The following is a 24,534-nucleotide window of genomic DNA, read 5'->3' on the forward strand; positions in this document are numbered from 1 at the left end:
ATCCTTCTTATTCCATGCCAAACCCCTCCTGAGGCAAGGGAGAGGGGCTGAGCAGTTGGAACTGGCTCAGCCTGTGATAGAAGATGTGGTTTCTCCTCATGCCAGTCACCCTGAGGTAAACATGGCTGGGCTGAACATGGGCAGTAGCTGTGGGGCACGCTGTGTGTCTCTCTAACAAAATACACCCATATTCCTAAGCAGTTTTTGCCACCACCTACAAGAGCAATGATTAAGATGTTTCTTGTTTAAGGAAATGCATGCCAATATTATTCAGCAGTTGAAAATACATAATCCACATGGGGAAATCTAAGGAAACTGAACTCACTTTTCCATTGCTGTCATGACCCCATTAAAGGGTAACATCTGTCTTTCCCGCTACGTATATTAGTGACTCAATTTCAGTCATAGGTGTGGCTAAGACACTTGTGAGTCCACACTTCATTTTAGCTTTATGTGGCTGTTAACACAGAGGGTGAGTAGCTGCACTTAGAGCACAGCTGGAATTAATGAATTATTTTTGCCTTTTGCCATGTTATCACTTCGACGATCAATTTGGAAGTAGCTGCTATGAAAATGTGTTATAAGCAGGGATGAAAAATGAGAGTGCAATTGGGTAAGGAGGCTCAGCAATGGCCGCTCACCCCCTTTCCTGGGTGGGCCATATTTACAGCCTCCCCCTTTTCCCCTAGCAGCCATCTACAGATCATTTTGTGACTGGTTTGCTGGGCATAATTGCCTGACAAAACCTTAAGTTCAAGTGGGCAAATCAGAAGCCCTTATTTCTGGTCAGGGTCTCACTGGTTGGCCAGGCACTGTCTGCTTTCATACCCTGCTGGCCAGCAATGCATTTAATCTGGCTGCGCTGAGGTAAGGTATTGGGTAGAATCTTAGTCATCAATTCCGGGATGAAGTGGTGCATCACCCCGTCTTGAACCAGTGGCAGATTCAAGCATCTAGTTGGATACTGTGAGAACAGAATGCTGGACTGGATGGGCCATTGGCCTGCTCCAGCAGACTCGTCTTATGTTCAAATCCCCATGACGGGATGAGCTCCTGTTGCTCTTTCCCAGCTCCTGCCAATCTAGTAGTTCGAAAGCACGCCAGTGCAAGTAGATAAATATGTACTGCTGTGGCGGGAAGGTAAACAGCATTTTTGTGCACTCTGGTTTCCATCACGGTGTCCCATTGCACCAGAAGTGGTTTATTCAAGTGCTACACATGACCTGGAAAGCTGTCTGTGAAGAAATGCTGGCTCCCTCGGCCTGAAAGCAAGAAGAGCGCTGCAACCCCAGAGTCGTCTTTGACGGGACTTAACCGTCCAGGGGTCCTTTACCTTTTTTACCTTTTTTACCTTTTAATATTATATGCTTATGTGCAACTTAACTTAGGAAACCTGGCCTTTATAAACACACATATATTATGCGTGGAATTGTTTGTAATTTTAGCTGCTTGATGAGATTAAGGCTCAGTATGGGAATTTGAAAAAAAACTGTGTGGATACATTTGGCTTTGAGTTTTCCCAGAAAATTCCATTCCTATTTGCAACACAGGGTGGCTATTAAGGTGGAGGGAAGGCGTACAGGAATCAGCTTGCACACTTTCCCAAGTCTTGACTGTTGTCAAATCATTTCAAAGAGTGAACAGCAGTATAATTGTATTTGCAATTTTTTATTGCATTACTTTATTAACACTTACCTCCCTTGAACCATAAAAGTATTTACCACAGATATCATTTATATTTAGCTTTACAGAAATAGTAATCCAGTCATTTACTCAACATATTTTATATAAAACTGCATGTACATTATCATACATTTGCTTAAATATTATAAGCATGGTTTCTGAGAGAACTGTTATGTACATCGACTTAGGAGAACCATCTGCTTAATAAAAGCAACAGCAGACAGCATCTGTTACTGCAAGAGAAGTATTCTGCTTCGGAGGCCTCAACAGCAAAACAAAAACCCTCCCTTGATTTGTCTCAGTAACAGCGAAGGCCAGATTCTGTTCATTGTCTTGTGTTCACTTAGAGGCCGCTTATCTCCAGCCTCACAATTCATCTTCATCTGATAGGGAGTCAAGATAGTCTGTATCAACATACAGGAGGAATCCTGAAAACAGGCTGTCTGCCCACGTCGGATCGGCAAAGAGACCGTTCTGATCCGTGTAGAAGATCTCAAGCCAGACCTCGTCCTCCGGCTGAAGGTACATCACGGTGGACCCGGAAGCAACATCATGGTTCCCTGTGTTGGCATCAAAGGTCTTTATCCGGAACTTCCCATTGTGGACCAGGCCAATGGCAAGGTGTTTGTTTGCCAAAGTGATGTCATAGGAGAAGTAATAGATCCCTGGGATGGCGCATATGAACTTCCCGTTCGAAGGGTTGTAATGCCCTCCTTCATTGAAAAGGACTTTGTTGAAAACAATTGGAAGCCTTTCCTCCGGGTAACTCGTCGTGATCCCAACAGAAAAGGCGGATTTCAGAACTATTTGCCCACACTTGCAGGTTCCTGGTAAACCTGGTTTCCCTCTGTCTCCTTTCTCCCCCTTGGGACCAACGGGACCCACGGGACCCACGCTGCCTTTAACACCTCCTGACCCGGTGGGTCCTTTTTTGCCAGCTTCTCCTTGGTCTCCTTTCTCCCCAGCTGGTCCTACAGGGCCAGTCTTTCCTCTTAAACCTTAAAAGAGAAGAAAGTCACTTAAATCCATTGTTTTCAAAGGCTCTAATATGTGACTTAGTTGGCTAGCATCCAGTTATTATCAAGCACACAAAAAATCCAGGATTATTAGATAGAAATGAAGCGCACAGCCAGTGGCAATATAGCTTTAAAGAATTCTCTTCCTTTATTTGTCCCAGGAATATATTTCTCTGATAGCAGGACTCCCACTGTCTCCACCAAAATACATGGGCTATCAAAGTATACAATGTGAATCTTGTCTGTTTTTTAAATTAAAAATATTCATTTCCAAGAGAGCAAGTTAAGTTTAGTTTAGAGCTGCATCAAGTAGAATCAACTGAATGGAACAAATGCAATGAACTCCTGACAATCAATACAAAATTAAACAAATTTGAATTATGTAGTGCTGAATACTTCCAATAAAGCATTTTACAGGGCTGGCATTGGAATCTAGGGGTGGTATTCAACTCAGAGTAGACCTACTGAAATAAATGAACCTAACCTAGCCAGGCTCAATAATTTCCCTGTGATTACATTGAGTAAAATTAGCTGAACACCACTCAGTATTATAAAATGGTTTTGATAGAGTTTTGTTTTAGAAAGAAAGAAAGAAAGAAAGAAAGAAAGAAAGAAAGAAAGAAAGAAAGAAGAGAATGAATATTCAGTACCTGGATTGCCTTTCTCGCCCCTTTCTCCCTTCCTGCCATCTCGGCCATCTCGTCCCGGGATCCCAATGCGCCCGTGAGGTCCAGGTAATCCATTATCTCCAGGAAGACCTGCAGCACCTGGCAACCCAGGTATGCTACATACGTATCTTGTGGAATAATGCTCGCCTTTAAACTGGCTGAGAAGAGGCTGCCCACTTGTACAGATGGCCAAACTTGTGACACAGAACAACACAAACATCTCTGGTGCTGGAAAAAATGCAAAATGTGCAGACAATCAATTCATCTTATTTAGTTCAAACTTTAACAGTAGTTGATGGGCACTTGTTTAAAATATGTGCATTTATACACACATATAGGTACATAACAACACATTTTAGGTGCGCACATATCAAAATATACAAATTATGTACATCTTTATGTTCCATCAGTTAGGGTGCTCCTTGATGGTTTTATGAAAATAATTAATTTCTAAGCAATTCCTTCTAAGTAAATGCGCTAAAGCTTAGGCTGTAAGCATCTTACCAATAGACTTTGTTTCAGGCAGAAAAAAACACCTAAATATACTATGCCAATCTCAATAGCATACCTTATTTTAGAAGACCAAATTATGTGCAGTTGCAGGAGGCCCACCTACTGTATTTGCTTGGCAAGCAATTTGGGCCTCAACCTTAAAAGCGTTATTTTCCATGGGCAATTTCCCCCGGTGCTCTTGCGAAAATATATATCTAGCATTAAGAAAAAAGATTTGACAGTTCTGCTCCTGAAAAACATTACATGTGTATGACTATGTGGCTTGTGACAACCAATTAATTTATGCCAGCTTTTACTTTTGGAAGAGAATGTTATGCCTGGCAATGCTATACAGCAAAAGGATGGGATGGCAGGGAACAGAAAATTGACAGAAAATCTGCGCTAAGTCATCTGGCAATCTACAAAACACCAGTAAACCATTTCCATTTTAGGAACTCATAAACAACATGGTGGCAGGAGGGTTGTGGAAGAGTTCAGGGCTGGCCCAAGAGATTTTGCTGCCTAAACTGGAGTCAAGTGGCACCCTTCCACACCATATGGCCTCAATTCTTGCTGTACCATTCAGACATCAATTCCTGTCTATGCTCCATGACGCTGCCTGAAACCAGTTGCTTGACTCTGCTGCCGGGCCTGTGTAGCCCTGCCAAGCACTGCTTTCTTCTGCTGCAAACTACACCCTGCCCACTGCTCTGCAGCTGTTAGGGTGTAGCGGGGTCCTCAGCTAAGCATCTTCCTGCAAACATCCAGCTCGGCCCTAAGACAGAGCAATCAGACGCCTTGCAAACTTTGCCAAAGCAAGAGGTAGCATTTTGCCTGCATTTTGTACATGATGCCAAGATGAAATACAGAAATATGAATGTAGCTGGATGTTGTTTTCATTGTTTTCCTTTTCTTTCTGTAAAATTGACACTAAAATAATTAATGTATGTGCCAGCAAAAACATTACAAAATACACACCGGTTACTAGAGCCAACACAATCTGTCAAGGATCAACTTGGAGAAATGCTGAACAGCTTGTAGAGCAACCTTCTGCATAATAACTTCTATACAATTCACTGAGGCCATGTAGCTGGCGCTGTGGTCTAAACCACTGAGCCTCTTGGGCTTGCAGTTCAGAAGGTCAGTGGTTCGAATCCCCGCGACGGGGTGAGCTCCCGTTGCTCCGTCCCAGCTCCTGCCAACCTAGCAGTTCAAAAGCACGTCAAAGTGCAAGTAGATAAATAGGTACCGCTCCAGCGGGAAGGTAAATGGCATTTCTGTGCACTCTGTTTAGTCATGCTGACCACATGACTCAGAAAACTGGACAAACGCCAGCTCCCACAGCCTTAAAGTGAGATGAGTGCCACAACACCATAGTCGCCTTTGACTGGACTTAACCGTCCAGGGGTCCATTACCTTTACTGTTACCTAAACCAGTTGGCCTTGATGAGACCACATACTTTTCATAGACATCGATTTAGCCCCAGAGTCTGCCTCTGTGGTTGTGTGTTCATGTGTACTGTACCATTACAGTAGAAAAGCTAAGAAATACTGTTGTGAATGTGTTCAGACACGAACCTATCACCGCCATCATCACATACCCTCCAACATTTATCTGCTGCAAATAGGAACGCCCCATTCCATAATGATCATTTTGCTATTTATACCCCACACATCTTGCTGGGTTGCCCCAGTTGCCCAGGGCAGCTTACAACATGTATAAAAACATAATAAAACATTAAACATAAAAACCCTTCCCTATACAGGAGTGCCTTCAGATGGTTCAGGGGTCGGATAACACCATACCGTTCACTGAAAATGGGGACATCCTAAGGAAAATCCCTGCAACGGGGTGAGCTCCCATTGCTCGGTCCCTGCTCCTGCCCACCTAGCAGTTCGAAAGCACATCAAAGTGCAAGTAGATAAATAGGTATCGCTCCAGTGGGAAGGTAAACAGCGTTTCCGTGCACTGCTCTGGTTTGCCAGAAGCGGGTTAGTCATGCTGGCCACATGACCCAGAAGCTGGACGCCAGCTCCCTCGGCCAATAAAGCGAGATGAGCGCCACAACCCCAGAGTCGTCCGTGACTGGACCTAACAGTCAGGGGTCCCTTTACCTTTAAGGAAAAGTGGGACATTCCAGGAAATCAGAAACTGGGACTGGGACGGCTTCTCTAAATCAGGGATGTCCCTGGAAAATAGGGACACTTGGATGGTCTGTCATCATTATTATTTTTATCACGATGATGATGATGACGATGATGAGAACTACTACTATTACTTAACTCACCCTTCACCATAAGATTCCAGGGCAGGTTACACCAATTAAGGCACAATATTAAACATATTAAAGCAACTTTAAACCACAGAAATAAGGTGTCTCTGTTATTATTAGCCTCTAGCCTCAGGTAATGGGGGCTGGGGAACCACAGCAGAGGGGTGTGGAAGGGGGCTGATTCAGTGGCAGGTATGCCAACTGTATGCGGCTGAGGCTTCTACATCCCCCCCATGTCATCTAGGATGGGGCTCAGCTCCCCCTCAATCTTGGGGGAGGGGGGGCAGAGGATGCTTGGTGGGACGTTGCCCTGGGCCCCACAGCATCAGGAGACAGTGCACAGACTAGCGTGACCTGGCACAAGAATGTCGCATCAGGAGGAGGTCTGGGCGGCCTCTCCTGATACAACAGTTCTCCCATGCAACACGTGTGACATCATGCACATGTGTGATATCAACCCCCCCCCCATGTTGGATGCATCTCAGGCCTGTGTTCATTGGAGAACGATCCTTTAGGCCGAGGGCCCACCCATGAGGCGGACTGAGGCAGCTGTCTCGGGTGGTAGAATCGCACGGGTTGGTTGGTGCCCCCACGGGTGCCCTGCTGCCCCTGCCAGAGATGTGGCAGTTTCTGGCCAGATCTCACAAGACTTTCATGAAGTCTCGTGAGATCTCGTCGGAAGCCGCTGCTTCCAGTAAACAGAGCAGTGGGGAGGGAGGAAGCAGCAGTGGGCAAGAGCGGCACCTTCCCATTTCGCCTCAGGCAGCAAAATGGGATGGGCCACCCCCTGCCTTCAGGACAAACAGCACTCTCCCAATTAGCCGAAACTGCCCTCAGTCAGCACCCACCTCTCTCCTGACTTAACAACCAATAGTCATTGCCTCCACCACTATTACACTGACTTCTTTCCCCTTAGTTTTTGTGTGGCCGCTTGTAGAACTCAGCAGGGAGGAGGAAGGGGCTAGATAGAATCCCTCAGCTCTGCCTGTCCTCAACTCTCTCTCTCTCTCTCTCTCTCTCTCTCTCTCTCTGCAAATCATCTCTATTCTTTTAATTTACGTTCATGGCAAAACATGTATTTCTAAATAATAAAAAGTAAAGAAAACAAAAACAAAAGTTTGTGCTTAATTGCTTGAGTCATTCATATTCCTATTATACTTGACTTCCCTCCCCCTTCTTACTTGGGTCCTCAGTTTTACTTATTTGAATGCCTCTCTTAACACGTCTTTGAGTTTGTTTTCCTGATTTTCCGCTATATTTTAGTACTTTAGTATTTAGTATTTTATTTTTACAGATTTCAACTTCCCTATAATAGTCTTTCAAATATTGTTTGAATATGTTCCAATCTTTTTTAAATTTTTGTTTTGCTTGATCTCTTATCTGCCCAGTCAACTTGTACATCTCCACGTACTCCATTAATTTGGTCAACCAATCTTTTTTGGTCGGTAAACATTCCCTTTTCCAGTTCTGTGCAATCACAACTCTTGCTGCGGTGGTGGCGTACAGTGGCGTAGCGTGGGGGGGGGCAGGGGGGCCCGGCCGCACCGGGTGCAACATCTGGGGGTTAGGGGTAGGGTTGTTGTTGTTGTTGTTTAGTCGTTTAGTCGTGTCCGACTCTTCGTGACCCCATGGACCAGAGAACGCCAGGCACTCCTGTCCTCCACTGCCCCCCGCAGCTTGGTCAGACTCATGCTGGTAACCTCGAAAACACTATCCAACCATCTCGTCCTCTGTCGCCCCCTTCTCCTTGTGCCCTCCATCTTTCCCAACATCAGGGTCTTCTCCAGGGAGTCTTCTCTTTTCATGAGGTGGCCAAAGTACTGGAGCCTCAGCTTCAGGATCTGTCCTTCCAGTGAGCACTCAGGGCTGATTTCCTTCAGAATGGAGAGGTTTGATCTACTTGCAGTCCATGGGACTCTCAAGAGTCTCCTCCAGCACCATAATTCAAAAGCATCAATTCTTTGGCGATCAGCCTTCTTTATGGTCCAGCTCTCACTTCCATACATCACTACTGGGAAAACCATAGCTTTAACTATACGGACCTTTGTTGGCAAGGTGATGTCTCTACTTCTCAAGATGCTGTCTAGGCCTGTCATTGCCCTTCTCCCAAGAAGCAGGCGTCTTTTAATTTCGTGGCTGCTGTCACCATCTGCAGTGATCATGGAGCCCAAGAAAGTAAAATCTCTCACTGCCTCCATTTCTTCCCCTTCTATTTGCCAGGAGGTGATGGGACCAGTAGCCATGATCTTCGTTTTTTTGATGTTGAGCTTCAGACCATATTTTGCACTCTCCTCTTTCACCCTCAATAAAAGGTTCTTTAATTCCTCCTCACTTAGGGGGCGCAAATCCACGGGTTAGGGGGCGCAAATTACTTGCCTTGCCCCGGGTGCTGACAACCCACGCTACGCCACTGGTGGCGTACATGAATACTTTCTTTAAATCTTTTGGAATCTGCTGTTGGTCTCTCTGCCCTCTGCCCTGTCAGACTCCACAGGCACCAACTGCCACTGCACTAATTGCTCCCTTGCCTCAGAATTAGGATATTTGGCCGGGTAAATATGCAAACAGGGCCATTTGGTTGGAATAAATCAGATGAGTACCTTCAGCAATGGCGGCTCACTTGTCCACCAGCCTCTCGAAGCTCTGTTTTCACAATCTAACCAATCTAACTCATTCCAATATACAATACTCCTTCCCCTCATAAAATCGCTTAAAGTCATTTGATCACATAATAGGCAAATAATATCATCAAAGTATTTTGGCATGTAGACCTGTGCCTGAACAAGTTGGTTGTATTTTTCTTGACTCAGGCGCTGCAGAACTTGGAAGTTAGCTGTCTTGTCAACTGCTTTCAAACATGTGAAATACAAATGTCTGAAATGTCAAATATTTTCTATAGCAAATACAGAACCCCTGCCAAATTTTACTTATGAAAACAGTCATTCAAACTGTGGCAAGTTCTGTTGTTAAAGCGGCACGACTACAGTGACATTTCTACATCTCAGTTCTAGAATGCTGGAGGTGGGACAACTTTACTGGTTGTTAAAATTAAAAGCAGTAAAATTGAATATAATGGATGCATCATGGGCTCGTGTGCAGTTCTCCCCTGCAGGCTTAAGGGCCACTAAAATCTGATCAGCTGTTGTAGCCAAAACAAGAATTAATGCTTTTGCTGCAGGAGGTACCACTTAATACAGATGAAATTGTAGACCAAACAATCTTTGTTCCATACTGATGCTATAAGGAGGAATATAGAGCAACAGATCCAGTATATGACTCACAACATATGAATGGAATCTTGTTGTTGTTTTAAGTTGGTGGTTTGGCAAAACCAGCTAAGCAAAAAAATATTCTGCCATTATGTGCTTCAATTTCTCTGATTGGGTGAGAAATCCAGGGTTGAAGTACTTAGCTTCCTTTGTATGAGATAGCACTGGAGAGTTATAGTTTATTTTTTGCTTTATTAACAAATATTTGTTTTTGTTATGTAGTGAAGTTTCACCCTGGGCCAGCAGGGGGATACTGTATATAGTTTTCACTCAGGTCTGTAGATAGTTTTCACTCAGGTCCACGTCAGTTATTTTAGGCGGGAACTCTGGGCTGTTGTTGCTACAATGTTGACAGCCGGCTGCCTATAAAAGCAGGCCAGCTGAGCGGTTTGCAGTCAGTTCTATTCCAGCTTACAAAATAAAGAGCTACTTGGAGAAATCACTGTGCCGTCTGCTATGTCAACCCACAACTTAACACTGGCGACGAAGGTGGGATCGATGGACATCAGAGCACAGCCAGATGCAGCCAGCCTCTGAACTGAGCTGAATCACTGAGCTGAATCACAGAGCGAAATCACTGAGCGAAATCACTGGACAGAACCAATTCAGAGCTGACTGTTCTGGCTAAGAGCACTGTGTTCCATCCATCGCCCTTCACGCCGGCATCGGAATCATGGCTTCACTTGTGCCTCTACCGCCGTTTGCGCCAGCCTCTGAATCATGGGACTCCTACCTCGCTCGGTTTGACTGCTACCTCCAAGCCAACGAGCTGACAGCAGTATCAAAGGATCGGAAGCGGGGCCTATTCCTCAGCCTCTGTGGGCTTGAGGTGTTTGAGATGGCCCGAGCATTGGTTGCGCCTGAAGCAGTCCAGGCAACACCATGGGACACGATCCAAGAGAAGCTCCGCAACCACTACGCACCAAAGCCGTCCAAGATTGCTGCCCGCCATGCGTTCTACCACCGGAACCAGGCAGAGGGGGAGTCAATCAACAACTACACCACCGCCCTGCGACAGGCTGCAATGCACTGTGAGTTCCGAGACTTAGACGATGCCCTGATGGATCGAATCGTCTGCGGGGTCCGGGACATCCATCTGCAACGGCGTCTCCTCGCCAAGCCAGACCTCACGCTACAGAAAGCCACTGAGGAGGCTGTGGCCTCAGAAGCTGCTGAACGCTCCGCCCAGGAGATCCGCAAGTCCAGCAGCCCGCGTCTTGCTAGGGAGCCAGTTCCGGTGCATCACGAAGAGGCCAGCAGTGATGAGGCATCCTCCAGTGAAGACGATGATGTGCACCAGACAAAGCGGGAGCGCAGGAAGTTCCAACAGAAGTCCAAGGGCCAACCGGAATGTGCCGGCTGCGGAGGCAACCATTCCCGTGCCAAGTGTCGATTCAGAGACGCCATCTGTAGGAAGTGTTCCAGAAGGGGCCACATCGCTAAGGTCTGCCGATCGGCTCCGTCTGACACCCCCCCTTCATCGACTCGCAAGTCCAAGTCTTCACTCCAGTCTGCCAAGGAAAGTTGTTTCGCTCTCACCAACTGCCGCTGCTCGTCTGGAACCACGATTGGCCAAACCGACTCGCCTACGCGACGCAAGCTGAACGTCACGGTGCTCATTGAAGGAGCTCCATGTGACATGGAGATCGACACCGGGTCTGCCCTGTCCATCGTGTCATGGAGCACCATCAAAAGACTGGTACCCAGAGTGTCCAAAAGGCAACTCGACTCTCATCGCGTACACCTGAGAGACTACCAGGGAAACGACATTCCCGTGGTAGGCGTTGGCCGGTTCCGGATCGCCTTCAAGGATTTTTCGGGCCTGCTCCGGTTGGTGGTGGTCGAAGGTCAGCGGCCAAGCCTCCTAGGGCTAGACTGGTTTGATGCCCTCGGCCTGGAAGTCACCGGCATCAACTGCATCTCTAACGCAGAGACTGAGGGTCTGGTCAAAGACTTTGCCGAGGTTTTTGACGGCACCTTGGGACAATATACAGGTACGCCCATCTCCTTTAGCCTTGATCCACAAGTCGCCCCCATCAAGCTAAAGCCACGCCGGGTTCCCTTTGCTCTCAAGGCTAAGGTGGACGAACAACTGGACAAACTGATCGCCCAAGGAGTTTTGGAGCCGGTTGACCACGCCAAGTGGGAAACCCCCATCATCACGCCTGTCAAGCCAGATGGGTCGGTGAGAATCTGCGCTGACTACAAGTGCACGATCAACAAGGCACTTCAGCAGCACGCTTATCCAGTTCCTGTTGTCCAACACCTGCTGCATTCCCTGGGTGAGGGTAAGGTCTTCGCTAAGCTGGACCTTGCCCAAGCCTATCAACAACTGCCAGTCGATGATGCCACTGCTGAAGCCCAGACGATCGTCACCCACCGGGGGGCATTCCGTTGCCGCCGGTTGCAGTTCGGGGTGAGTGTGGCTCCTGGCATCTTCCAAAGCCTTATGGAGCGTCTCCTGCAAGGGCTTCCGGGCATGGTACCATATTTTGATGACGTCTTGGTGTCTGCAGACTCACACCAGCAGCTGTTCGAGCGCCTCCGTGCCGTGCTGACCAGGTTCCAAGAGGCCGGGCTCAAGGTAAAGAGGGAGAAGTGCCAGATCGCCGTTCCACAGGTAGAGTTCCTGGGCTATCTTATCGATGCCTCCGGCCTTCACCCGACCACATCCAAGATCCACGCTATCCAGCAGGCCCCCACCCCAAAGAACAAGACGGAGTTGCAGGCGTTCCTGGGGCTGCTGAACTTTTATAACATGTTCCTGCCCCACAAAGCCACAGTGGCTGAGCCTCTTCACCGACTCCTTAGCACTAAGACGCCTTGGGCCTGGGGTCATCGGGAGACGGCGGCCTTCAACGCGGTCAAGGCTCTCCTTTCATCAGACAGTGTGCTGGTACAGTACAGTGAATCCAGGCCGCTGGCCCTTGCCTGCGACGCCTCACCTTTTGGCATCGGTGCTGTCCTTAGTCACCGTTTTCCAGACGGAAGAGAAGCACCGCTCGCCTACTTTTCCAGGACGCTATCTCCAACGGAACGGAATTACAGCCAGCTCGACAAGGAGGCACTGGCACTTGTGGCTGGAATGAAGAGGTTCCATGAATACCTCTATGGCAGGACTTTTGACCTCATCACTGACCACAAGCCACTCCTGGGCCTCCTCGCCGGTGATCGTCCAACTCCACCGGTCCTCTCGCCACGCATGCTGCGATGGACTGTTTTCCTGGCTGCCTACCACTACCGGCTCATCCATCGCCCGGGGAAATCGATGGGCCATGCCGACGCCCTCAGCCGTTGCCCTCTTCCAGCATTTGTGAAAGACCCGGCTCCAGCTTCATCGCTCCTTCTGATTGAGGATCTTCCGGCAGCGCCTGTATCGGCTGCCACTGTGGCCTCCGCGTCTGCCCAGGATCGCACCATCAGCCGGGTGCTCAACTGGGTGTGGAGGGGGCCTTTTGCATCGGAGTTCCAGCCCTTCGCAACCAGACAACATGAACTCTCAGCTCATCGCGGCTGTCTGCTGTGGGGAGACCGCGTCGTGATTCCCCAGGGACTCCGTCAGCGCGTCCTGGAGGCTCTGCACGTTGGCCACCCGGGAGTTGTCAAAATGAAGGCGTTGGCTCGGTGTTACGTCTGGTGGCCTAATATGGACGATGCCATCACTGCCTGGGTGTCCGCCTGCCAAGCGTGCCAAGAGTCGAGGCCTGCACCACCGGCAGCTAAGGGACACACCTGGGGGACGCCAAAGACACCCTGGTCGAGGGTGCACATCGATCTGGCTGGCCCCTTTCACGGCCGGACCTTTATGGTAGTGGTGGACGCCTATTCCAAATGGCTGGAGGTCGCCCTGATGCCCTCCACCACTACCGAAGCTGTCATCCGGGTGCTGCGAGGCCTGTTTGCAATGCATGGGTGTCCTGATGTCCTTGTCTCTGACAACGGACCGCAGTTCACGTCAGGCACGTTTGAGCGGTATCTTTTGGGACTGGGCATCCGCCATGCCCTAACGGCACCCTTTCATCCATCCAGCAACGGGCAAGCAGAAAGAATGGTGCGCTCAGCAAAAGAGGCACTGGCGCGCCTGGACCGGGGAGACTGGCATGAGCGGGTCGCCGAATACTTGTTCGTGCAACACATCACCCCCCATGCGGCCACAGGGAGGAGTCCTGCTGAACTGCTTATGGGCTGCTGCCTCAGGTCACCGCTCGACCGGCTACACCCGGACTTTGCCGTGGCTGAACCCCCAGGCTGTGCCAACGCGCCACGGTCATTTGTCCCAGGAAACCAGGTCTTTGCCCGGAACTATGTGGGGGACATTCCTTGGGTGCCAGCCACAGTAGTTGGAGTCACTGGACCTCGCTCGTACCAGGTGGCACTCGAAGACTGACGCTTGTGGCGACGGCACATAGACCAGCTTAGGCGCAGGGTTGGGGACTTGGACACTACCGAGGTGCCCCCAACTGCGCTTGCGGCTCCAGAAGAGACACGTACAGATGGCGAGGCCCCACCTACACCTCCCTCGCAAACTGCCAGCGTGGAACCGAACCAAGCCGCTTCAGAGGGTCTGCCAGACTTACCACAGACTCAGACCACTCCACTTGCGGAGGCTCCACCCACAGCAGCGGATCCAGGGGAGTTGGTTCCAACGCCACCTAGGGTCGCACCACAGCCTCAGCAAGAACTGTGTGGCCCTCCGGACTTGGCTACCAGTCCCCGGCGGTCTGGCAGAGTTCCCAAGCGCCCAACTTATTTAAAGGACTATGTTGTTGGACATGTATCACTGTTGGTCTAAGTATGGGAAATGTAACCGATATGCTTTTGTGCCTAATTGAACCATTACGCGTAGTGCTGTATATAAGGAAACCATTACAATTGTAACTAACGCCTTATCTCGGTGGGGAGGGGTGTTATGTAGTGAAGTTTCACCCTGGGCCAGCAGGGGGATACTGTATATAGTTTTCACTCAGGTCTGTAGATAGTTTTCACTCAGGTCCACGTCAGTTATTTTAGGCGGGAACTCTGGGCTGTTGTTGCTACAATGTTGACAGCCGGCTGCCTATAAAAGCAGGCCGGCTGAGCGGTTTGCAGTCAGTTCTATTCCAGCTTACAAAATAAAGAGCTACTTGGAGAAATCGCTGTGCCGTCTGTTATGTCAACCCACAACTTAACAGTTTTATTTACAAATACTGAAGCACAATCTGTTGGAAGGGGACTCATCAAATCAGGCAGCAAAGCTGCTCGTTCTGCAACAGATATCCCCTCCACCAAAGTCTACCGTGCTCCAACTCTGCACTCTAGTCTTAGTCAACACTTGCTAAGGTCTCAGCCTACCCCTGATGCTCCCTGATTTTAACTGCAAAACTGCATTCATACCATTTCTCTTTTCCTTTTATTAGATGAAAATTGTTGGCTTCCTAATAAACCAGTTTTTTAAAAGCAGAAATTGTAGCTTTGAAACAGCCAGGGGCTAGCAAAAGATTCATGGATATCTTTTGTGAAAGTCCCTGAACACTCATCAGTTGCCCATTTATTCACAGTAAGCAAAGCATCCCAGACACAGTTGTATAACGTGGTTTTGCTTGTTACTGTCCCAGCACATTCTCTTTTAGTCTGCAGTGCAAATTCCATCTGTATCTCTAGACGTGTTTTCCTGAAACCACTTTCCTTCAGCTGACAGAAACACTTTTCCCCCTACACAGTTTAGCATACACTTCCGTTCTCATTCTAGAAAGCTGATTAAGACTAAGCTGTTGCAACCAACTGAACTTCCTGTGCCACAAATGAGTCAACAGTACCCATGTGTGTTTTGGGGGTCCTTTCCCATGCAGGTGTCAGGGAAGGGGAATCCCTTGCAGATGACCACAGTGCTTGGAAACAGACAGTCAGACCATGTATCCAGAGTGACCAGAGAAGGAATGACCGCTTGGAGGAGCGCAGAAATGCCATGGTGCACCTGTAGCAGCAAAACCGGACGCCTTCACCTGCCCTAGCTGTAACAAAACATGTCTCTCCTGTTTTGGTCTCTAGAGCCACAGCAGGCATCTTCCAACAGTTTGATGTCACCTCTGAAGGTGCACTTCTTCATTGTCTACTCAATTCTAATGCCAAAGAGTTGACTGAGTAAGATTTCTAAGAGATGTGCTTCCTTGCCTCTTCCCATAACTAGCTGAAGCATTTTAAATTATGTATCACTACGCTTAAGCTACCCCTCCCTGCATGCACATTTTATACAATTCACATAACTTCCCTTTTCTTGGTGCGGAATTTGGGGTTCTTTTGCGTCTGCATGACCCTGGCACCAGTGATAGAACTACGTATGCTTCAAGGGGGAAATATGTGGGCAATAATGTAAAGGATGGCAAAGAAGAAAGATAAAATATTATATTTTCAGATTTGTGGTGTGGATTTGGAACACAATACTTAACATCTGGTAATAGCCATTAATCACAGTAAAGTAATTATGACATGGTGGCAGAAATATATTTTTTGCATTGTCGCTTGCTAGATAGAATGATTCATACAGACCACCAAATAGCTGGCATAAGCTCATGGCATTCTGTTGCTGAAAACTTGGGCTGAAATCAAGGCAGAGACAATTAATTTTTTCACCATATTGGTATTCCACTATGTTGCCATCCAGTTCTGTGGTTATGGATTTTTTCAAAAGCCAAAGGAAACCCAACATCACTCAAACCACAAAAAGACTTGCTGACAGAGTCTGCAGGACACTGAACTTCCACCTCATTCAAATGCTACAATTTTTCTCCACACTGGGGAATGTCTGCCAAGTTAAGTGTGAATTCCAAACATTATGGATAAGTCATATAAACAAAACTCTAACAGCTCCACAGCTTTGTGGACCAGGAAAGAGGATAAACAATGAAAGATTTAAGGAGCAAATCATTGTCCAGTAAGAAAAAAGATCCAATTCTATGCATGGACGGTGCAAAAGCAGAGAATGGTGTGGAAATAGAAACATGTCTGCTTTGGAAGGGTGCGCTTGCCCCATATAACACAATGAAAACAAAACAGAGCCCACCCACTCCAGAACATTTGTGATATAAAACACTGCACAGCACAACTTTAGCAGGAAGTTAAGGACATGCATGGATCGGAAACGAAGCAGTATGTCTGCCCTGAACTATTTGCATGCAGAAAAAACATTGAAAGTGGGATCACATATAACTGCCCCAGCACCATCTGGAGCACAAATCATCACAAATCCACAATAAAAAGGATTTCTTAAAGGGAACGATGAAGCATAATGAGGCCAATAGAATGAAACAAAGTATTGTAATGGCGCCATTCTCTCCCAGATTTTGTTTAGGTAAAGGGACCCCTGACCATTAGGTCCAGTCGCGGACAACTCTGGGGTTGCAGCGCTCATCTCGCTTTATTGGCTGAGGGAGCCAGCGAACAGCTTGTGGTTCATGTGGCCAGCATGACCAAGCCGCTTCTGGCGAACCAGAGCAGCGCACGGAAACGCTGTTTACCTTCCCGCTGGAGCGGGACCTATTTATCTACTTGCACTGCATGCTTTCAAACTACTAAGTTGGCAGGAGCAGGGACCGAGCAACGGGAGCTCACCCAATCGCGGGGATTTGAACCACCAACCTTCCGATCGGCAAGCCCTAGGCTCTGTGGTGTAACCCACAGCGCCACCCACGTACCATCAGATTTTGTTTAGCTAATACCTAAAATGCTTCCTCAATAGATACTGATGGCTAGAACATACTTGCCATATAAGTCACTGATGCCTATTAACTGCCAGTTATCTGACAAACCCCACTGGCTGAAGGAACCATTTTGGCACATGGAATGATGCCAGCACTGAAGGAGCTTGGCAGGGGCTTCAGTGTCATATTTACCTTGGGGAGAAGTAATGGTGCTTTTGTGGGACGCAGGTGGCGCTGTGGGTTAAAGCCTCAGCGCCTAGGGCTTGCCGATCGAAAGGTCGGCGGTTCGAATCCCTGCGGCGGGGTGCGCTCCCGCTGCTCGGTCCCAGCGCCTGCCAACCTAGCAGTTCGAAAGCACCTCCGGGTGCAAGTAGATAAATAGGGACCGCTTACCAGCGGGAAGGTAAACGGCGTTTCCGTGTGCGGCTCTGGCTCGCCAGATGCCGCTTAGTCACGCTGGCCACGTGACCTGGAAGTGTCTCCGGACAGCGCTGGCCCCTGGCCTCTTAAGTGAGATGGGCGCACAACCCCAGAGTCTGTCAAGACTGGCCCGTACGGGCAGGGGTACCTTTACCTTTACCTTTACCTTTTAATGGTGCTTTAAATTTGTGATGAGGAAGATATCTTGATGGGCTGCACCTCCCACCAATCAGTCCCAGTTGGAATGGTCAGTAGCCATGTATCAAACAATATTTGGAGAGCCACAGGTTCTCTACCACCACTTTAAATATATTCTGTCTTGGTGTTTCTATGGTCCTCATCCTGCTTTGTAAATAAACCAAATGAATTAGTGCAAACCTTCATGCTCTCTCATCACAAGGAAACCGACAGCCTTCACAAGAAGCTGCTCTGAAAAGGGAGAATAAACAGCTATCAAAAGCTGAGCTAGAAATATATAATATTGGTATCCTGATCCTAAACACATTTATTTGGGTGGAAACCCCATTCTTTTCAGCAAAATAAATTTAGTTTTAGGTATGCATGCTTAAGACTACAGGCCAGCAGTCTGAATTTCTGTGTATTAAGATTTGACACATGCACGACATGGGAATGACAAGTCCAAGACTCTTCAAAGTGATTCATGATTCTGGCACTACTAGGAGCACAACATTCTTGCATCCTCCAAGTTTAACGGTCAAAGTAGGAACACTCTTAGCACATGAGTTTGCGGGGCTAGGCATAAGATTCAAGCACCTCAGAGAAGTGGCTTGGCAGTCAATGGCTGGATGAATGCTACCTGGCATCAAAGCATCATAAGCAGAAATTGGGAGTTAGATGTTCATGCAAGCATTTCACATGGCGTGGCCCCAGATGGTGAAAACAGCAAGGCAAAGCAAGGCACCATTGCCAGAGTGGGGCCAATGGGTGCACTTCCCTAGCTAGAGCACAGCTTTGCCCCACTTAGCATTTGACAGGGGTGCTGCCTTAATTTGTGATATAACAGCCCCATTTAACAACTGAGAGCTTGTTCTATGGCTGGGCCAATAGAAACCACACTCAGATTTGTCACCAGCAGAAAGTGGGTGTTCAGCGGATGGTTCCAAGGCACAGCTCAGACTACATTCACTCCGATTGTATTAGCCATACACCATATGGAGATCATTGGCCTTGTTTTACAGCTGCATACCCTCCAACGTTTCCCCGATGAAAATAGGGACGTCCCATTCCATAATGATAATTTTACTCTTTACACATCTTACTGGATTGCCCCAGCCACTCTGGGCAGCTTCCAAAACATATGAAAATGTAATTAAACATTAAACAGGATTGCCTTCAGATGGCTCAGGGGGTTGTATAACTCCATACCCTCCAACATTTCTCCAATGAAAATAGGAACATCCTAAGGAAAAGTGGGACATTCCAGGATCAAATCAGAAACCAGGACAGCTTCTCTAAATCAGGGATGTCCCTGGAAAATAGGGACACTTGGAGGGTCTGCAGCTGAGACACACCCTGAAATGAATCAAGTGACTAAGGCCAAGCACGTGTCTTATGGAACTATTTGGAGGTATTGATTTGTTTTTGTACCTGTTTTGAAGCAGTTCTGGTTTGAATAATATTTATAGGTCTGGACAATTTTTATTCCAAGAGGAGTTGGTTTTTATGCATCCAATTGCTTCAAGATGCACAATATTGATATCTGCAATGCATTCTCCCCACCCTTTCCATACCCCTTCAGCAGAGAGGGAATCTGTGTGTAAAAGAGGAGGGAGCTGGGCTGGGGAAATTGCAAAAGAAGAAACCTCATAACCTATGGCAAATTTGGTGGGGAATCTGAATAAACTGTGGAAGCTGTGAAGTTCTTCTGAAAGCTTATTGAGTTGAAGAGTTATGTGTGAATGAATGGAAACAATCATTTGAATGGTTAGTTCTTTGTAAGCCAACGCCAGCTAAGGAAAGAGAGTTGCATAGGAATAACCCATGGCTGCTACCCAGAAGCTGCTCCATTTGGAAGCTGAAGAGAGCATTCTCAAAGCATTCATGTCCTCAGTGAGGTCATAGAAGACCTTGGCAGCTATGAAGAATAAGTGGTATCTGGAACTAACCTAGGCAGCAACCAGCTAAATTGTCATCTGCCTCTGTACATGAACAGAAAAGAAAATACTGAGCATGAACGCAAAGAAAACCCAGGGCTCCCAAGCTTAGAAAACTGCTGCACTACTGCCACATTAAATATAATCTAGAGCAACTGCTCTTCCACCTTTTCAGGCCCAGAACCCATATTTAACACAAACATGCACCTGGGGACTCTCTTCATTTTTTTTTACCATGTATTTGTAGTGTACGGTGGTTGTGCTGCTGTAGCAGCTCTCTGTAGATCAGTGAGTAGATCCCAACCCACCCACCAAAGACCAATGATCCAAAGCCTTAAAGCCATTTTCAGACCAGGTGGTCTTAAGGAGACAGTATCTGCCACATCAGAGCTGAGTGAAATAAGATCTAGGTACTAAGCGAAAAGTTGCGAGTTTATGAGTTTCATCAACACCAGGTCTGATATTAAAAATGTGAGTAGAGTTTCATAAGAAGAGCCTTCTGGATCAGGCTGGTGGCATATCTGGTCTAGCTTCTATCTGGTCTAGCTTCCTAGTCTCACAGTGGCCAACCAGATGCTTGTGAGAAGCCAGGAGGCAGGATCTGAGCACAACAGAACCTTCCCCATTTCCCAGCTGCTGATATTCAGAGGTTTGTTGCCTTCAGTAGTTGAAGCAGCCCTTGTAGGGTTAAGGGCAACAAACCAGAGAGAACCTGCTCTTTAGGGCTAAATGGGAGCAAATGCTAATCCAGAGGAAACCCAAATTGCCCATTTGCTCCAGCTGAGCACTAAAGAGTGGTTTTTCCTGTGGGAAAACTGCAGGACAATAGGAAGTATCAATTTGTTGCCCTGCTCAGGGCTTGCTTTGTTGTAGAGCTCTAAACATGCATATCAGTAAAACATGCTATCAATGAATCACTGTATCGGAGTCTGCTTCCATTGTGGTTCAGTCCCTATGTCTATACATCCTCACACAAGATATAATTTAGCAGACTAAAAGCAAGAGATTCGCCTGTCTCGAAAGACAATGGAAGTTTGCACCACTAGATGTAAAGTCAAACAATTGGAGAGTTACAGAACCTTCTGTGGCTGTAGAGACCAATATGGGAGAGACATGTTATGTTACATCTGGGGCAGGTGAAGGTGCCAGGTTTCGCTGCTACAGATGCATCATGGTGTTTCAATTATATAGCAGGCAGTTGAAGAATTTGTGCAAGTATACTCAGAGGTACATTGGATAACTAGTTACTGCCATACCTCAAGCAACAAAAGCACGGTACCTTAATGTCTCTCTTTTTCTAATATTCCTTACTCAGATTGGGGGTGGGGGGGGAAGAGAGGAGACTTCAGTAATACTACTACTACTACTAATAATAATAATAATAATAATAACAACAACAATAATAGCAATAATCATACAGCTGCACCAGTATAAATGACAGTTTACCATGTTGAGGTCAATACCTCAGTTCCCCTCAGTACCTATTTTATTTTCCTGCCCCATTCACAGTAATTGGAATCTAATTGATCATAATTAGCTTTTAATGAAGCCTTCATTAAAAAAAAAATACACATGTTGAAGCACTGCAGCACAATTGACCTCATCGCTGAAGAATAATATACCAAGTATGAAATGAAATAGTTTATTGCAGAAGAGTGACTATAGAAAATGTTGTGAGCATAGGAGCCAATTTCTGGAGGCTAAGGGGGCTTCGGTCCCCCCCCATAAAATATTTGAGAGGCCTCCCCAAAATTGATGGGCATTGCCATTCAAATGGCATGCATGCCCCACATCATGTGATCGATTATGCGGGGTGATGCTTACCTGCCTGCCCCCAATATTTTATTCAAGTTGGCACTCCTGGTTGTATGGCAAAGCACAACACAGACAGCATTCCAGTCACAAACACAGCAGCTTTTACAAAGTCTGACAGACAATATCAGGTCTTCCCCCTCTTCCTCCTCATTTTACTTGGCCCCATTAAGTCTCCATATGTTGACAAGAAACTGCAGGTAGCGGCAGAAATCCGAACTGCCTCTGGGGATAGCATACGAATTTCCATGGCACTCCTACTTGTGGTCAGGAGGAATGCTGAATCTGCTCTGCTGTTGCGCCTGCACATATAGGGCTTAAAATCTCTCCAGAGCACCATGCAACACAGGGGCACAGGGCTTTCTGGAGGTGCAGAGAGGGAGGAATCAGTGATCCTACCCCTGAGTTCACCAGCAGAAGTTCCTTCCACTCATGTATGGGAATCTTGGGACCCAAGCTTATATTTCCAGTCTCAGTTATTTCTCCCAGCGATATTTCTTTTGCTGGCTGCAGAAGGCAACACCACCACAGCTGCCCACAAGGACCGAGGCTAGCCTCAGCACCCAGCCTCAGCAGGAGTCAGGGACTGGGCAGAGGAGGAATGGTGGAAACCAGCTCCCCAGCCTGACCCTTCAAGGGAGGAGGAAGAGGAAGGTTTGAGGGAGGTGGCAGCTCAGAGGCAGATGAGGGGAGAAGCTGGGGAATCATGGGAGAGCTGGAACAACACCCAGCTGACATGTTGGCTTTAGAAAGCATTCCAGACCCTCCATCTCCCAGAACCCGGCGAGCCTTAAAAGTAGGAGAGCAAAGAGCTGAAAGACAGAGGGCATGTAGCAGCACCCATAGAGGAGATGATGAGAATGATGAATGAGGAAGTGGGAGAGATGGGGGGTGGAGATTCACTCAGGAAGACGCCATTATCCAAGAGGCTGGGTTCTATAGCCTCTCTCTGTAAAGATTTGAATAAAAAAGGACGGTAAGAAACTTCTCCTTGTCTTTATACTTTCCTGGGCAACCAGCCGGGAGCCGCTGACAGCATCCTGACAGTAGGTGAGTTGAGGACAAGGAAAGGAGGTAGGGCTTTGAGAGAGAGGAAAAAATGGGACGTGTGGGAGTGAAGGGCCTGCAATTTCTAATTACCCCACTCCATCACTATTCAGCCAATTTTCCAGGCATTTATCAAGTCATAAATCTGAGTCACCCCACTTATGCCTGCTCACCTGGCCAGCCCTTTTAAGCTACAGCCCCACGCGGAGCTGCAAACTTGATGCCGGCCCCTTCAAGGCCTGTTGCTTATTAGTGATTTACGTAAGCAATGAAGTTTCATCTTTTAGGCTACAGACTGACCTAAAAAAAAAAAAAAGAAGAAGCTTGGCAGCCAACACCTGAGGATGATGACATCTTTCCATTGTATAGGGGATTTATTTTGGAGCTCCTTTCTTTCAGCTGTCCTTTGCTGTCTGGTAGCAGAATTCCACCTGGCGCTTGAATGCATTCATCCTCTTGCTACAATTAAACAGCAGCTGTTCAAAAACAAAATGCTGTCCTAGCAGACAAATGCTTCAATAACATACATGTCATGTGGCAGGATGAATTCCTGTCTTGAATTATCCTTTAGGGAACCAAATTAAATCTGCATTTATTTACTGCAGAAGAAAGTATACAGAGGTGGGGGAGGGGAGGCTACTAGATTTGGCTGGCCAATCACAACCATTCCAAAATCTTGTGGGTAAAAACAAGGGATGTCTAAAACAAAGACATATATGTATTTTTGCACTGAGATAACTTCTATTGTTTTTCTGCTGCCCTCAAGACGCATATGCATGTGAAAGGCAGATCCATATAAATAAATATAATTTATTCACATATTTACATCTGAATTTAGATGGAGGCAGTCCAGATCTTGCAGCATGGTAATATCAAGAAGATCTTATTCCCGACAACAGTGCAGCATTGGAATCTAAGTCATCTTTCCCAGCTTGCCTTCAGCCAGCCTGCCCAAGATGGATCCCAGTCATTATTATTTTTGGCTTTCTTCCCAGCACACCTTGCTAAAGACTCTCTTTTCCTATCACCTCACACCCAGTTACCCTGGCAACCTTCCAAATCTCCTGCCTCTGTTCACACCTCAGTGCAGGGGAAGGCCAGTTCTCTTGCATTGCCAATGGCCCTGTATTGTTTCTTCATGGCCAGTTCATTTTGCATAGGCTAGCCCAGGAATTCCTCTGCAGCTTGTGTTTTCCCCTTCATATTCCAAATAACTAAATTGATTAATTTCTAGGGACTACCCCCCCCCGCAAACCTAGAACACTTCCATTCCCCAGATGTACTTTCATGTGCATCCTGATTTCTTAGTGGTGAGATATTTCAGGGGTGACACAGCCATAATCCAGGTCTGGTTGCAGTAGAATGAAAGTCACTGGAGATGGTGGTGTTATATATGGTTATATTTACAAACACATAGAGGCTGAGCTGAACACACAGCATAATGCTCCAACAAAACATGCTCTCTGGTTAGGTTTCTTTTGGTGTCCCCCAAAGCCAAGGCCATATTTTTGGATTCAGTACAGACAGCAAGGCAAGCCTCTGTGTCTCTTCCCGGCCACAATATTTGCGTGTTCCGACCCAGAGATCTTCCCCCTAAATAAAAACACATTTGACTCAAATTTTAGTTTGGATTTTGGCAGAATTTAGGCCACAATTTTACTGATTACAGAAAGTGACTGGTTGCATAGGCTCTGGTTTGAGTAGCTCCCTGCACCCTTGCAGGCAGTGCTGACCCAGGGCTCTATCACAGGTCAGCCAAGGATGAACACCTGAGGCAGGTGAAAAGCCTGGGAACAGACTCTGTTCACTCCCCAGATGCTCCCCTGGACTCAGGCACGGGCTGTCCAATAGGTTCCCGGAAGGACCGGAAGTCTGTGTGCCTCTTTCACTCCCCTAGTAGCTCAGTGTGATGACAAGAGTATTAGAAATATTATAGTGGGAGATTTTACCAATAGAACTGTACCACGTGTGATCCACCAAGCTAAATGCAGGCCTCCGCCATGAGGTTTTTTTTGAAGCATGTAACAAAAACAGAATAATTACCAAGCTTCTGGTGGGCTTTTT

The 24,534-nt window shown here is 47.1% G+C and overlaps 1 protein-coding gene across 5 annotated transcripts in view; it reads right to left on the reverse strand.

Annotated features, from left to right (window-relative positions):
- Positions 1 to 1,652: 1,652 nt before the first annotated feature.
- C1QTNF7 (C1q and TNF related 7) overlaps positions 1,653 to 24,534 on the reverse strand; it is a 50,178-nt gene continuing 27,296 nt past the window's right edge. For 4 of the 5 annotated variants that reach the window (XM_079991724.1, XM_079991723.1, XM_079991722.1 and 1 more), the window contains 2 exons: positions 3,350 to 3,595; positions 1,653 to 2,681 (listed from right to left, as the gene is read on the reverse strand). In XM_079991724.1, the coding sequence (XP_079847850.1) occupies positions 2,050 to 2,681; positions 3,350 to 3,587 (870 nt within the window). In that variant the 5' untranslated portion in view covers positions 3,588 to 3,595 and the 3' untranslated portion in view covers positions 1,653 to 2,049. Of the gene's footprint in view, positions 2,682 to 3,349; positions 3,596 to 3,935; positions 4,982 to 24,534 lie in introns of those variants that run through there. The other variant, XM_079991725.1, reaches the window with a different exon arrangement.

Source organism: Podarcis cretensis, assembly GCF_951804945.1.
Source record: "Podarcis cretensis genome assembly, chromosome: 9".
Classification (NCBI taxonomy): domain Eukaryota; kingdom Metazoa; phylum Chordata; class Lepidosauria; order Squamata; family Lacertidae; genus Podarcis; species Podarcis cretensis.